Source organism: Pristiophorus japonicus, chromosome 26 (genome assembly GCF_044704955.1).
Source record: "Pristiophorus japonicus isolate sPriJap1 chromosome 26, sPriJap1.hap1, whole genome shotgun sequence".
Lineage (NCBI taxonomy): Eukaryota > Metazoa > Chordata > Chondrichthyes > Pristiophoridae > Pristiophorus > Pristiophorus japonicus.
This window is the reverse complement of record NC_092002.1, coordinates 15,556,642-15,573,153: the sequence shown is the minus strand read 5'-3', so window position 1 is coordinate 15,573,153 and position 16,512 is coordinate 15,556,642. Positions and strand designations below refer to the sequence as shown.

The following is a 16,512-nucleotide window of genomic DNA, read 5'->3' as shown; positions in this document are numbered from 1 at the left end:
AAATGTTTTAGGAAAAAAAATTATTTGAAAAGATGTGTTTTAATGGGGTTAAAAATAAACTTACCTTAATGGACAGGGTCTTTAGTACAAAAATTAATGATTACATTTAATTTTTTAATGTTTTAAAACTCTTGGGTTATACGCCTGCTTTTACCGCGTAACAATTTGAAGGACATTCGCTGGGCAAGATTTGGGCAAATAGCCCAATCCCTGCCCCGCGGATGTCCTTCCTGTGAGGATGCGTGCGATAAATTTTGACAGATCGCAAAAGCCGGTTCTTGGCACATGAGCATCGCACGCCCAGAACTGGCATTTGCGAGGCCTCTTCTGGTGCGTGTGCACATCGTATGCACCCGGCGAGGCCTCAATCTTCGGCCCAATCATTCCAAGATTAAGTTTACAATTTCCTGTGTATAAATGCATAATCACCGGTCACCCGTTGCTTTGACAGACTATAAATACTTTCAAACAGTCTTGAGGGCAGCATTGTGACGGAAACGCGTTCAGTAAATCACTGCTTGCCATAAGCTATTCTGATTGTCATTTTCAGTTTATATTTAATCATTTGCTAGTTTATCAAAATTGTATTAAAAAATGAGATAAACTTCTAATTATCATCTATGGTGTTAACTTTTCTCTTGTCCTTTGTCTATCCTTTGTACTACAGGGGCAGCGCTGGCACATAGGGAGTGAACCGTTTGGCCGTACCTGGCAGTCAGGCGATGTAGTTGGTTGTATGATTGACTTGAATGAAATGAACATCATGTTCACACTTAATGGCGAGATGCTCATCAGAGATTCTGGCTCTGAGCTGGCTTTCAAGGACATCGAAGTAGGCGACGGTGAGTCCTTGCTGCGATTCGAGAAGGTGCAGAGAAGGACTTATTCTAGAGATGATGAATAGCTTAGACAATGTCTCTAATAATACCAAGACCGCAATATTATCCCTGTACAAAACAGTGGCCTAGTTACCTTAAAGTAAAAACGTTGGCCACTAGTATTAATCCTTTGAGGACCGCAGTCACATTTAAGCAGGAAAATCAAAATGACCAAGATTAACATTTTCTAAAAGAATCCAGAATGTCATGAATTCTCCAATTCCTGTTTATACCACTAATCATTGGAAATTGTCATACAACCATTTTTGTAGATGAAGATGGAAGAGAAGTGCAAGATATTTATTTTATATATAAATCCACATAAGAAATAAATCAAATAATAGTCAGAACAGTTTAGCAAGGATAAGTATATTCTAGCTCGAGTTGGATGATATAGCATGTCAAAATGAAACCTACAAATATTTGCTAATATTCTGTAACAGTTAGTAACTTGTAAATCAGCAGTGTTGGATATACATGCATCGCAAATCCAAATTATTGAGCTACATTTGATGATTCAGGAACACTTTCTTGCAGCATTAAAAATATGATGGGCAGGAATTTGCGGTCAGCGGTGAAGCAAAGGCGTTCGTCGCTGGCCCCGAAGTAAGTTTTGCACAGGGTTTTTGCAATCTCTGTGGTGAATAGTTTGGGTTTTCCGACACGTATTTGGTAACAACGGAGTTTAGTAGGGATCCCCTCGTGCGAGCTGCAGTGATGTCAACAGGCTGTCTAAGCAACCAAACGAAGCACAGAATTCTCAGACAGCAAAAAAGGAAGTGGGTATGCTCTTAAAATTCTAACTTTTTAAAAATGTTAGAGAGAGCAAAACAAAGATTGGGCTCTCACATGGGGGAAAAGACAAACCTGAAATAAAGAGCAACAGACTTAAAAATGTAACTTTTTATTAAAATGGATAAATTTGACAGCATAAAATTCAAATTAGTTTTTCAGGGCCACAACCTTTGTTTAGCAGTTAATACTCAGTTAAAACCCTAGTTACACTCCTAACTTTTAGTAGGTAATTTAACAGCGGTATTACTGTGGAGGAGCCGAAGTTCTCGTCCGTTTCCCTGATTTGAGAGATTTCATTGATTGCCGGCTCTGGGGGTGGGGGGAGGCGGGGTGGTGCATGGCACAGCCTGTGCCGGAGCAGTGAATGACCGACGCAACTTCAGCATTTCTTCATGTGCCTGCGCAGTGCACCAAATCCCGCAGTTGCGGTCAGTTTTAAAGGCGGAATGACGGCGAGCACTGCTGGTTCACCCTCATCCATCCGCAAATTCCGGGCCGATGTTTCTAAATTTCATCTACAGTAAGCTCCAACACTAGATAAATTGGAGTTTTTATGATTCATTTTTGTTCAAAACCAGAAGAAAATGGAAATACTCTTACTCTGTCAGAGTTGGTAGTCTGCATAAATTGAATCCTTCCTGTCTACCTCCTGCCATGTTTAGATAAAAGTTATATTGTAATAGATATTTTAAAATATCTAGGGACGAACGCTATTGCTGTTAAGGATGTGTCAACATCCCCAGTTAATTTGCTCCCATTTCATTTCCCAGTTGTATTTGACACAATGTACTTTTTCAGGGTACGTTCCTGTGTGCAGCCTGGGCCTTTCTCAAGTTGGACGCATTAACCTGGGGCAAGATGTTAGCAGCCTGAGATATTTCACCATATGTGGTCTGCAGGAAGGCTTTGAACCATTTGCTGTAAATATGAAACGAGACATCACAATGTGGTTCAGCAAAAGCTTGCCTCAGTTTGTTCCTGTTCCCGGAGACCACAGTCACGTTGAGGTAAGGTTTGGAGTAAAAGTTATCTAAGTGTACGAGTGATGTAGTTTATTAGTGTTGTGATTCAACCGTGTATAGTAATCGCAATGTAATTGTGAATCTATATAAAACCTTAGACTACAATTGGAGTACTGTGTGCAGTTTAGGAAGGATGTTGACACCGTATAGAGGGTATTTCACAGATTCTCTATGAAGCTATTAAAAAAAAAAAATTACTGCTGGAAATCTGAAACAGAATAGAAAATGCTGGAAACATTCAACAGGTCGGACAGCATCCGTGGAGAGAGAAACAGAGTTAATGTTTCCTGATGAAAGGTCATCGATCTGAAACGTTGAAAGCTATTTTAATCTAACACACCAGTCGGGAAGCAGATGGGATCGGGTGCAATGCTAGTTTTACACTCCGCTATTTTACACTCCATTGAAGTTGACAGACAAGAATATCGGGCGGGGCGTAAATCCAACGATCTACCCGATCCCGTTGGTGTCCCGCCAGTCGAGTTGGGTTAAAATTACCCCCGTTAACTCTCTCTCCACAGATGCTGCCTGAGTGTTTCCACCATTTCCTGTTTTTATTTTTCTACAAGCTGCCTGGTACGAGGAAAGATTTGAAAAACTGGAGCTGTTTTTATTAGAACTGAGGGTGATTTGGCACAGGAATTTAAAGTTATGCAGGGATGAGACAGAGCAGATAGAAACAGACTGTTTCCACTGATTGAGAGGTGTAGAATGAATGGACATCAATATATAATATTATATGCAAGGGATTTCGGATAGACAGCAGGAGAACATTTTTCACACAGCGGGTTGTGAGGCAGTGGAATCCACCATTGGAGGTAGTGATTGAAGTAGAGACTATTCCAACGTTAAGAATAGGTTAGATAGCTTGTTTGAAAAAAAGGGGGATAAAGGGATATGAAAAAATGGTGGGCACATGGTATTGAGACTGCTGCCCATGTTTAGGATAAATATAAACTTGGGCTGGTTGTACCCAACAGCTTGTCTCCGTGTTGTGATTTCTATGTATAGAAATGTAAATCTTTCTCGTAGTTCTTTCACCCTTTCTCTGGCACAGATCTGTATTTTGATTGGATTTTCCCTATGTTTGAATGAGTGTATATTTAGCTTTATGGTTAGAAATTTACAGCACAGATGGAGACCATTCGGCCCATCATTTCTGCACAGGCTGAAAAAGAGCTGTCCAGCCTAATCCCACTTTCCAGCTCTTGGTCCGTAGCCTTGTAGGTTAAGGCACGTCAAATGCATATCCAAGCACTTTTTAAATGTGATGAGGGTTTCTGCCTCTAACACCTTTTCATGCAGTGAGTTCCAGACCCCCACCACCCTCTGGGTGAAAAAGTTTCTCCTCAAATCCCCTCTAATCGTTCTGCAATTTCTTTAAATCTATGCCCCCTAGTTAGGGAAACAGGTCCTTCCTATCCACTCTATCTAGGCCCCTCATAATTTTATGCACCTCAATTAAGTCTCCCCTCGGCCTCCTCTCTTCCAAAGAGAACAACCCCAGCCTATCCAATCTTTCCTCATAGTTAAAATTCTACAGTCATAAGAACATAAGAATTAGGAACAGGAGGAGGCCATCTAGCCCCTCGAGCCTGCTCCGCCATTCAATAAGATCATGGCTGATCTGGCCGTGGACTCAACGCCACTTACCCGCCCGCTCCCCATAACCCTTAATTCCCTTATTGGTTAAAAATCTAGTTATCTGTGATTTGAATACATTCAATGAGCTAGCCTCAACTGCTTCCTTGGGCAGAGAATTCCACAGATTCACAACCCTCTGGGAGAAGAAATTCCTTCTCAACTCGGTTTTAAACTGGCTGCCCCGTATTTTGAGGCTGTGCCCCTTAGTTCTTGTCTCCCCGACCAGTGGAAACATCTTCTCTGCCTCTATCTTGTCTATCCCTTTCATTATTTTAAATGTTTCTATAAGATCACTCCTCATACTTCTGAACTCCAACGAGTAAAGACCCAGTCTACTCAATCTATCATCATAAGGTAACCCCCTCATCTCTGGAATCAGCCTAGTGAATCGTCTCTGTACCCCCTCCAAAGCTAATATATCCTTCATTAAGTAAGGTGACCAAAATTGCACGCAGTACTCCAGGTGCGGCCTCACCAATACCCTGTACAGTTGCAGCAGGACCTCCCTGCTTTTGTACTCAATCGCTCTCGCAATGAAGGCCAACATTCTATTCCAACAGTCCTGGCAACATCTTTGTAAATCTCCTCTGTACCCTCTCTAGTGCAATCACATCTTTCCTGTAATGAGGTGGCTAGAACTGTACGCAGTTTTTTTTTGTGTAATTGGTATGACTATTGACGATAGTCCTGACTCGTCAATATGATTGGAGTTTAAGCTGTGGGTAACAGCCGTTAGTTGAAAGTGAAGTTGGGTTGTGCTGTTTGAAAAATTGTCCTAAGTACGGATTAGAATTAATTATATCAGAAGACAAGTTATTCTGCATTGTTGTATTGACTTCCTTGATTTTAATTGTGAAATTATTTCTCCTGAGCATTTTATCTGTATTTACACAGGTTGCAAGAATTGATGGAACAATTGACAACCCTCCTTGCTTGAAAGTTTTTCATAAAACCTTTGGGTCTCAGAACAGCAATACTGATATGCTGTTCTTCCGACTCAGCATGCCTGTTGAGTTCCATGACTCATTCAAATGCACCCCTGGAACTACACCATTGACCAGAATGACAATCCCGGAAGAAGAAGTGGAAGATATTGATGTGGATTCAGAGTTTGAAGTTCTTAAAAAGTCAGCCAGCCGGACTCAAACTGAACCTGCCAATGAAAAGGAGGGCTCGAAGGAAGCACCCATTGAGCTGGCCAAGACCGAGAATGATAAAGATTCCTCCTCTGAGAAAAGTAAACCCAAAACAAGGTTCGTATTTTTAAGGTTCTCAGGGTAGATCGAGAGGGTTGCTGAGATGAGCAAAGCAGAGCAATGCAACCAATACTAGTTGCTAGCTGCATGTTTCTGTTGTGTCGGTTTCAGGAGCCAAAGAAAGGGTTTTAGGTTATCTATAGATCAGTAAAATATGATTCCACAAGAAAAATCCATATCTAGCAAAATCCTCGACACAATTTGTCACACCCTCTCCCAGTTTGATGTCATTAGCAAATTTCAATATTGTTGCCTCAAATCCTCAGTCCATTTATTTATGTATAATAAATAAAAATGGCACATCATAGACCCCTGTGGAATGCCACATCTTTATCCCTACCCTTTGCCGCATCTTTATCCCTACCTGTTGCTTCTACCTTTTAGCCATCTCTCTATCCATTCCCCTTAATTCCATGTGCAATTATCTTTTTGCCAGAGGTTTCTTATGTGGTATCCCGGGTTTCCCCCCTATCTTGGAGGTCGCGGCCCACCTGGGAACATCTCCGGCCTATGTTTCTGCTCCAGAACACATGGCGTTGCCCTCTGTTGGTGACATGCTAGAATGGCCTGAGGAAGAGAGACCTGGCCTCACGGATCTCCTCGCAGAAGAGAAAAATGCAATTTTTTTTTTTTAAACGTTGAAACAGAAATTTTGTGATCTTTTTTTAACACTTCTCTATATTTTCCTTCCACTTTAAGTGATGTTGGCCTAGAAATTCCTCTCGGGCGGTGATGTAAAATGGCCGGTGTTGGATCGGTCGCCCATTGTACGCAGCACCTGATATTTAGTTCAATTGACTGCAGTGGAACGGAATATCGGGCGCTGCGTATAATGGGCTGCTGATCCGATACAGCTCGTTTTACGCCACCACCCAAAATGAATTTCTAGGCCGTTGAGTTTTGATGGCCTGCTATTTACAATTTAATGTTTGAAGACATGGTCCATATTATGATCTATTTACTTCTGCTGCATTTTAGGTTCTTATTCAAGAAGAAACCTGCCTTTATTGCTGCACCACCAGTTATACCAACTGTTCCCCGCTTAATACAGGATGTTGTGCCAGATGACAGGGATGACCCAGAGATTATTTTGAACACAACAACGGTAAATAATAAACTGCAAACAGTAAAGAATTACAGTCTTATGAATGACAGAAACAAGAAACTCATTCCATTCAGGGCTACTGACCGGGAATGAAAATTCCTGAAGTCACAAAGCACTTGCGAATATTATTCACAAGACAGCAAATATTTTATGATTGATTTCGAAATATGTTTAAGCTATCTAAATTAACAACACTCTAAGAAGTCCTACTACATAGTTTATGAGGTCAGATTTTTTTTTTCCCTGCAAGTGCCCTTGAGCTGACAAACATAGAAACATAGAAATTAGGTGCAGAAGCAGGCCATTTGGCCCTTTGAGCCTGCACCGCCATTCAATAAGATCATGGCTGATCATTCAACCTCAGTACCCTTTTCCTGTTTTCTCTCCATACCCCTTGATCCCTTTGGTCGTAAGGGCCATATCTAACTCCCTTTTGAATATATCTAACAAACTGGCCTCAACAACTCTCTGCGGTAGAGAATTCCACAGGTTAACCACTCTCTGAGTGAAGAAGTTTCTCCTCATCTCGGTCCTAAATGGCTTACCCTTTATTCTTAGACTGTGATCCCTGGTTCTGGAACTCCCCAGCAACGGGAACATTCTTCCTGCCTCTAACCTGTCTAATCCCGTCATAATTTTATATGTTTCTATGAGATCGCCTCTCGTTCTTCTAAACTTCAGTGGATACAAGCCCAGTTGATCCAGTCTCTCCTCATATGTCAGTCCTGCCATCCCGAGAATCAGTCTGGTGAACCTTCGCTGTACTCCCTCAATAGCAAGAACGTCCTTCCTCAGATTAGGAGACCAAAACTGAACACAATATTCTAGGTGTGGCCTCACCAAGGCTCTGTACAACTGCAGTAAGACCTCCCTGCTCCTATACTCAAATCCCCTAGCTATGAAGGCCAACATGCCATTTGCCTTCTTCACCGCCTGCTATACCTGCATGCCAACCTTCAATGACTGATGTACCATGACACCCAGGTCTCGTTGCATCTCCCCTTTTCCTAATCTGTCACCATTCAGATGATATTCTATCTTCCTGTTTTTGCCACCAAAGTGGATAACCTCACATTTATCCACATTATACTGCATCTGCCATGCATTTGCCCACTCACCTAACCTGTCCAAGTCACCCTGCAGCCTCTTAGCATCCTCCTCACAGCTTACACTGCCACCCAGCTCAGTGTCATCTGCAAACTTGGAGATATTAAATTCAATTCCTTCATCTAAATCATTGATGTATATTGTAAATAGCTGGGGTCCCAGCAATGAACCCTGCGGCACCCCACTAATCACTGCCTGCCATTCTGAAAAGGACCCATTTGTTCCGACTCTCTGCTTCCTGTCTGCCAACCAGTTTTCTATCCACGTCAATACATTACCCCCAATACCATGTGCTTTAATTTTTCACACTAATCTCTTGTGTGGGACCTTGTCAAAAGCCTTTTGAAAGTCCAAATACACCACATCCACTGGTTCTCCCTTGACCACCCTACTAGTTACATCCTCAAAAAATTCTAGAAGAATTGTCAAGCATGATTTCCCTTTCATAAATCCATGCTGACTTGTACCGATCCTGTCACTGCTTTCCAAATGTGCTGCTATTTCATCTTTAATAATTGATTCCAACATCTTCCCCACCACCGATGTCAGGCTAACCGGCCTATAATTATCCATTTTCTCTCTCCCTCCTTTTTTAAAAAGTGGTGTTATATTAGCTGCCCTCCAGTCCATAGAAACTGATCCAGAGTCAATAGAATGTTGGAAAATGATGACCAATGCATCCACTATTTCTAGGGCTTCTTTACCTGCTCTCATGACGACACCTGCAATAACTCTTTACTAGATCAATCCAAAACTAATTCCACTGCCCTGCTCCCCCCATTGCTCTGTATCTTCCTCTGCTTCAAATATTTTCCACTTGTTCTGTAAAAGGTGTAGTTGGCTCTATTTCAACAACTCTGTGCCAGCTGCACTCTGCAAGAAAAAAATACTTCCAACCTCTCCACCACACTATTAGTGACAATTTTACATTCATGACCCCTTGTCGCTAACTCCTCAACAGAAGGCAATAGTTTCACCCTATCAAGATTGTTCATAATTTAAAATACTTACATTAGATCTCCTCAAGCTTCTTTGCTCGAGTCTCTCCCAAGACTGAAGTTTCTTTTCCCTGGTGTCATCCTGGTGAAGCAATGCAGTCGGCTCTCTCTGGCTTTAAAGTCCTTTCAGATCAGCCATGATCTTATTGAATGCAGGAGTAGGCTCGAGCGATAAAATGGTCAACTCCTTCTCCTATTTCTTATGTTGTGTTCTTATAACTGGGTGTTCAAAACGGCAGAGTACTTTACCTGGGTTTAACTATTGCCTCGTATAAATTTACCATTACCTCTTTGTTCTTGTACTTTATATTTATACTTATAAATCCCAAAATGCTACTGGCATCTTTTAAAATTACTTTATCTACTTGCACTCATGCTTTCAAGGAATTATGCATTTGCACCCCTCGGTGTCTCTTTTTTTTCCTCTACACTTTTTAGCATCTTTCCATTGAGTACGTGCTCCGTATCCCTGTTTCTCCTTCCAAAATATAATTCTCCATATTAAATTGCATCTAGACCTGTCGACCTATTCCATTAATCTATCGATGTCCTCCTGAAGTATTTCAAAGTCCACCTTGCTGTTTGACAAACCACCTCTTTTGCATTGCCAACACATTTTCATATTGTGTCCCCATGTCAAAGTGAAAACACCTGAAAAAAATTGGGAACAAAAAATGGACCCAGCACTTACAGCCGTTCCCCAATCCAAGTGTTTTTTTTTAGTTTTAGTTCAGGATGTATTTCCCATCTCTGGTTGCCCTGAGAAAGTGGTGGTGAGCTGTCTTCCACCAACTTGCCACTGCAGGGGATTAAGGAACTGCCACACACATCACATATAGGCCAAACAACATAAGGGTGGAAGGTTCCTTTCTGTGGAGCACATTAGTGAGCCAGTTTTTCCAGGTGCGAACCCACAAATCGCCTGACCTATTCAATTCAGTTTTACAATTCTATGGTGAGATGTGAACACAACCTCGTTGAGTTGCGAGTTCAGAGTTCTGAGGTGCTGTCTTTCGGATGAGACGTTAAATCGAGGCCCTGTCTGCTCACTCAAGTGGATGTAAAAGATCCCACGGCACTATTTCAAAGAAGAACAGGGGAGTTATCTCCGTATTTATCCAATATTTATCCCTCAATCAACATAACAAAAACAGATTATCTGGTTATTATCACATTGCTGTTTGTGGGAATTTGCTAGGAGCAAATTGGCTTTTATGTTTCCTACATTACAACAGAGACTACACTCCAAAAAGTACTTAATTAGCTGTAAAGCACTTTGAGACATCTGGTGGTCATGAAAGGCGCTATATAAATGTAAGTCTTTGTTTCTTTTTAGACCTCACCCACAGTGCAACCAAGACCCTAATGATCTAGTAGTCCTAGTTTCTAATGTTAGTGTTTCCTTCTGGCAGTATTACTATTCTGTGAAGATATTTGCTGGGCAGGAACCAACCGGAGTGTGGGTTGGCTGGGTAACCCCAGACTTTCATCAATACGACGGCAACTTTGATCTATCCAAAGTCCGCACAGTCACGGTGTCGGTGGGAGATGACCAAGGAAAAGTCCATGACAGGTATCTGAGTTAATACAGTCAACTTTATAAAGTAGCTTATGTTAAATTACCGAGCACTTTCCTGTTTGTTTCTTGCAGACAAATTATGATCTAGATGTAAATTCTGAACCTTTTCACTCCAAATCCAATTCAATAATCAGCTTTAATAAATCACTTATTTAATGAAATGCATAAATTATATTACTTCAAGGTTTAAACCTATAATTGTTTCCTGTAGAATTGTTTCATTTGCATACTTTATATATAGTCCATTGACTCATTTCACTCGAAGTAACAGCCTCATTGTTTTAATTCTAATTAGTAACACAAATGCATAACAATTGTGGCAAAATCTAGATAATGACATCAAACCAATCTCTAAATAAATTAAGGTATGAAAAGGTATTTGCCTGACACTTTTTTCATACAGTTTGAAAAAAGTTAAATATTGAAAAATATTAACTCCATAAAGAATTATTTGACCTAATTTGTGAAAAATACAAAATAAGAAAAATAGAATTAGTAATAAGATAATGATGGTATCTGGTTGATGGAAGATCTGGTTGATATTAGTAGGATATTGAACACCGTTTGGAATACTCTACCACAAAGGGCTGTGAATGCTTAGTCGTTGAGTATATTCAAGACTGAGATCGCTCGATTTTTGCACAGTAGGGGAATCGAGGGATATGGAGATCGGGCGGGAAAGTGGAGTTGAGGTGCAAGATCAGCCGTGATCTTATTGAATGGCGGAGCAGGCTCGAGGAACTGTATGGCCTACTCCTGCTCCTAATTCTTATGCTCTTAAACTTAAATTTTGATCTAATGATTTGTCAATCTCGTTTTAACTTCAACCTTGAAACCTTCTATATACTATATAGAAGTACTGCTCCTGGTTTGTAAACAGACATTTTTGGCAAGTATTCTACCAGCAATGTGTAAAGGTACATAGTTACTTTTGGTATTGCAGGACTTTACTGAAGCAATCGTTGTTAATCATGTAATAGATGTTGCAGTCTTACTGGTTTATTTTACTGAGGATAGCACACACTATATTTTAAAATGTCATAATATTGTGCATTATTTACAAATTTCAAACTACTTTTCATATTATTCCTGAATACACTCATGGGTTTTTAGTAATTTAAGCAATTGTGCTTTAAAGCACTATTTAAAAAAAAAAAAAAAAATTAATGGCGAATGGTATTGCTCACTATGCCGCTCATGAGGAACTCCTGGTACCTACTACCCACCTAGAAAAAGTTCAAACCAGTATTTATCAATTGTCTAAGAACCAACTAGTGGTTGTCCTCCTTGAGTAGATGATGAGTTGGGCCACTATGGAATCAAAGCAGCTTCAAGCTGACTTTTGTAACTGAATATTGCCAATAATCATTTCTAAGCTAAGATCTTCCTTACAATGAAGAGCACGCTGTCAAACTGAGCAGGTAGTTTCATACAATTACTTTATAGGGGGCAAAAATCCTTTGTGTGATTTCAGAATAAGCATAACTAAAAAGTGAAATTCCAAATATGATCTTGTGCTTAAAACTCAATCTCTTTAGGGTAATGTAGGTTCTGTTTACCAGTTCTGCATAGTCTAGCTGTCTGTAAGGTTATGAGGCAGTCTTTTTAGCTGTGAACATGCAAGCATTTTGAACTGGCTGGAGACCACCCAAATTAGTTCTAATTATTTATTTTCAATCCAACTCTCACAGAGGCACTAACAGTGCATTCACATCAGAAACTGTAGCATCAGTGTGAAGCAGTTTGCATAAACGGTGCAGTTATAGTGTAAGTGCACGACTTGACACTGAAAGAGTGAGACTCGTTGGAAGTGGTATTCTCACTCCTTTCGCTTTGGAGTTAGTTCAGGCCTTCATACCTGATTACACTCCAACTTTAGCATCAAATTTTGCTTCTCACCAATGTTAAACTTTTGGACTTTGAATGTACAGTAAGACACTATTATGTTGCATTTTTATAGCAACACCAAGGTATGTGTGTACTGTTAATGCTTTTGTTTTCTCTACAGTATGAAGCGCAGCAATTGTTACATGGTCTGGGGAGGTGAATTTAGTAGCAACACCCAGCAAGCAAGCCGCAGTAATGTTGATCTGGATATTGGCTGCCTCGTCGATTTGGCTACAGGTCTCATGACTTTCACAGCTAATGGAAAAGACATCAACACCTACTACCAGGTAATGATGGTTCTTTGTCAACAGATGAGCAGATATGGAAATCAAGCTTTACTCATGCAATAACATATGTACAATTAGGAACCCCCTCCCCGGAGCATGTTCCACCATTCAGTGAGATCATGGCTGATCTATATCTTACCTATCCACCCGCCTTAGCTCCATTTCCTTTTATACTCTTGTCCAGCAAAAATCTTTTGATCTTAGATTTAAAATTATTGATTGAGCTAGCACCTACTGCTTTTTGTGAGAGAGAGTTCACACTTCTACCACCCTTTGCATGAAGAAGTGTTTCCGAACTTCTCTCCTGAATGGCCTGGCTCTGATTTTATGTCCACTTATCCTAGACTCCCCGACCAGTGAAAAGTTTCTTTCTATCAATTCCCTTCATCATCCTAAAAGCCTGAATCAGATCACCCCTTATTTCAGGGAGTCCAAGCCTAGTTTATGTAATCTCTCCTTATAATCTAACCCTTGGATCCCTGGTAACATTCTGATGAATCCTTCCAAGACTATTATATATTTTCTAAGATGCAGTGCCCAGAACTTTACATCATCATCATAGGCAGTCCCTCGAAGCGAGGGTGACTTGCTTCCATGCCAAAAAGGGATGAGTTCACAGGTGTTTCAATGAAGGACCTAATATTCCAGATCTCGAACTACATCGTGAAGGGTGGAAGATGCCTGTGCTTGGATTTTTTTAACGTGGGGTGACCGTTGCACACCAGCCACCACACGGGCTTGACAGAGCTAGGTCTTGGTCCAGTGGCAAGGATTACCCAAGATTAACTGGAAACCAGCTCTGCTGCACACACATATCGCAATGTGGGCTGGCCCGTTCTGCCCCTGGGCCCTCACTTCTTCTGGGCCCCAGATTCAAGCTTCTCCTGGACCTTGGTCACTTCCCTCTACAAACTCTTGCCGCTCCTTCGCCCCTCCTGCTGTGCCTGCCTGCGCTGCAATCAGCGACCTGGCTTCGTAGCCGTCTCCCACCTGCAGCAGCTCGCGCTGCTCCCTGCAGTGGTATGCCGCCGCACACTGCTCCCTGCTGATGGTCTTGTAGGCTGTGACCGCGCCGATTTCCGGGCCGGGCCGCCGCACGCTGCCCCCTGCAGTGGCTCCGACCTGCTGATCGTCTTGCAATGTGGCAGATGGCAGCGGATTGTTGCCTTGACTCTCCTCTTAAGGTGATTTCTAAGTATTTAGCAATTTGCAAGATATTTGGGTTTAATTTAAATTGTAATTCTTTTGAGTGCAAAAATCCTGTTCCCTTTCAGAATTTCTGCCTTCTCCTACCAGCCAGAAGCTTTGTCCTGCAATGTCCAGAACTGTACACCATTCTCCCAATGTGATATAACTAAGGCTTTGTATAGCTGTAGCAAAACATTCCATTAGCCTTTTTGATTATTTTTGTGTGTACCTGACTAATACATTTTAGTGATCTGTGCATAGATGAATCTGTAAATCTCTTTGGACCTTTACAGTTCCTAGCTTTTCATCATTTAAGTAATACTCTCATCTAACCTTTTTTTAATCCAAAACAGATGACCTCACATTTATCTACATTGAAATCAATCTCCCACAGTTTCGCCCACTCACTTAATCTATGAATGTCTCTTTGTAATGTTATGGTCACGTCTACTACTTCCTATAGCACCAATCTTTGTGTCATCAGCAAACTTGGATATATGGCTCTCTATTGTGTTATCTACGTCAATAATAAACATAGTGAATAGTGGGTGCCCCAGCACAGATTCTTGTGGAACACCACTAGTCACTTCCTTCCAAAGCTAGCAGTTGCTTGTGGCACCTTATCAAATGCCTTTTGGAAGTCCGTATAAACTACATCCATAGACATTCCCTTGTCTACTACTTTAGCTCCTTCCTCAAAAGATTGTTCATGACTGGTCATTTTCTTTAATGGGCTGTAATGCATCCAGGTGCATCATCCCTTGTCCTCCTTGACCGCTCCATGGCTCTTCAACATGGCAGGTCACTCCATCCTTCCTGACCTCCTCGCCTTGCGGAAATCATTCATCTCTAGTTCCATTCCTACTTGGCCCAACAGAGCTAGCATATCTCCAGCAATAGTTTCTTCTCCTACCCCTGCACAGTTACTACAGGGATATCCCACTTTCCATTCTCTCCTCTTCCTCAAAATCTGCCCTCTCCTAATTCTACTCCACCTGATCTGTCTCTTGTTACCTTAAGAGCACTATACAAAGTTGATGTTAACTGGAGTGGCTTTGATCTTTTGCTACAGGATGTATAAAAATAACATTTGTGCTATTAAATCATCGCTCAAAGTTTGAGGGAAACAAACATAATCAGAATTTTTTGAGTCTAGAAACTGGCAATGTCAGCTCAGGTTGGTAGAGTATTGTGAGGCACTGCCCATCATAAGAGAACATCTTCAATTGTGTAGAGCTATTCTTAACTGTGTTTGAAAGAATAGTGGCCTAGCAATCAGAATTCAGCAGTCTTGCCAAGTGTGGTTAGTTATATTCAATAACCTATTAATAAGAACAAAATGACGTAGATGTTTCAATCAAGAGGATTGTACATTATTTTGTAAGATCAGCATTTTAGATGGTTAAACATCAGTACCCCAGGGCACTGGGGCAGAATGTGATGGAACTCCAATATCCTTTGTCACCAACTAGTAGGATGAAAGTTTATAATACCGATACGTTTCTTAATCTAATCCTAAGTAGCTTCTTTCATGAGCTTTATGCATAAATATTCCATGGAAGTATATTTAAAAACAAATTAGACAAGAATCTCTCTTGATTTGACAGACATCGGTTGCACAGACTTTTTATTGCTGTTTGCTCTTCTCTTTATTTTGCTTAAAAGGTTGAACCAAGTAAGAAGCTATTCCCTGCAGTATTTGTGCTGCCTGCCAGTCAGAATATGTTCCAGTTTGAACTTGGAAAGCTGAAGGTATGTGTGACATTGGGATGTGGGACATGCTTGTAAACTGCATATAGAATTACTATTCCAGCTTTACAGAGTTGATCTTCAGCTCAGAAACGATTATTTTTCTGTTTCATGTTTAACATTAATGACTCTACAATAAAGAAAACCAGTGGCTTTGCAGTAAAACTGGTCTTGGCAATTAACTCTGTTTCCCTATTCACTTTCTCACTGAAAATAAAGTAAATGTATATAGTACAGCAAAGAAAAAAGGAATTACAACTGGGTATCTTACAAGCTTTTTTTGTGTAATATGGGTGTAGTGTGCTAAAGTTTCTGCAAAAAGCAGTAGACATGCATACACTAGTATCCCACAGCATGAGTACAGGGTCCAGGAATATTTGAAGCCCTGTTCATGCTAGTTTATGCTGGTTTAAATCTGATTTCAAATACCCAGTGTAAACCTTCCCACCCCAAACTTTGTGCAGCTCAGGAGCCAACATGGTTTGGTAGCAAAAATTTGAAACTGAATTTGTGTATTGGTGCAAAACTATTGTAAATATAACCTCCCTAGATCCCAGTTGTGTCGTAGTTTTACCTTTAGTTTAAATATTAAGCAGTATACTGCAGCTACAAATGTAGACTTTGATCATAACACATACAAACAGGCCACTCAAATAGCACAAATTACTTTGCTGACTGTGCAGGTCACCTTGTGTGGCCAAGCATCAACATAATTTTCCTGCAGTAATTACACCTCAAAAGTAATTCTAATATGTAAAGTACTTACAAATGATTTGAATTGAGGCATTTTATAAATACAAGTTATTATTTATCATTGCAGTTTAGGCCTTATATCCCTACACTCAACCTGCATACCCTCTAGTGGGGTTTTTGATCTATATCTGCATCAGCCCCTGTAAAATCCTTCATGGCCCAATTCTCCTTTTTCAGTTTAGTACAAAAGAGGTAACATCCTGGCATTTCAAGTCTACCAGAAAATCAGTTCATGCATTGATATTCTGAATCACGTGACTACCA

At 40.7% G+C, this 16,512-nt stretch overlaps 1 protein-coding gene across 5 annotated transcripts in view; it reads left to right on the top strand.

Annotated features, from left to right (window-relative positions):
- The window catches only part of LOC139239218 (ryanodine receptor 1-like), a 506,468-nt gene that overhangs the window by 160,874 nt on the left and 329,082 nt on the right, over window positions 1–16,512 (top strand). For all 5 annotated transcript variants that reach the window (XM_070867899.1, XM_070867895.1, XM_070867896.1 and 2 more), the window contains exons 27-33: window positions 668–842; window positions 2,472–2,680; window positions 5,234–5,592; window positions 6,574–6,700; window positions 10,218–10,378; window positions 12,393–12,558; window positions 15,412–15,498. In XM_070867899.1, coding sequence (XP_070724000.1) covers window positions 668–842; window positions 2,472–2,680; window positions 5,234–5,592; window positions 6,574–6,700; window positions 10,218–10,378; window positions 12,393–12,558; window positions 15,412–15,498 — 1,284 coding nt within the window. The remainder of the gene's footprint in view (window positions 1–667; window positions 843–2,471; window positions 2,681–5,233; window positions 5,593–6,573; window positions 6,701–10,217; window positions 10,379–12,392; window positions 12,559–15,411; window positions 15,499–16,512) is intronic.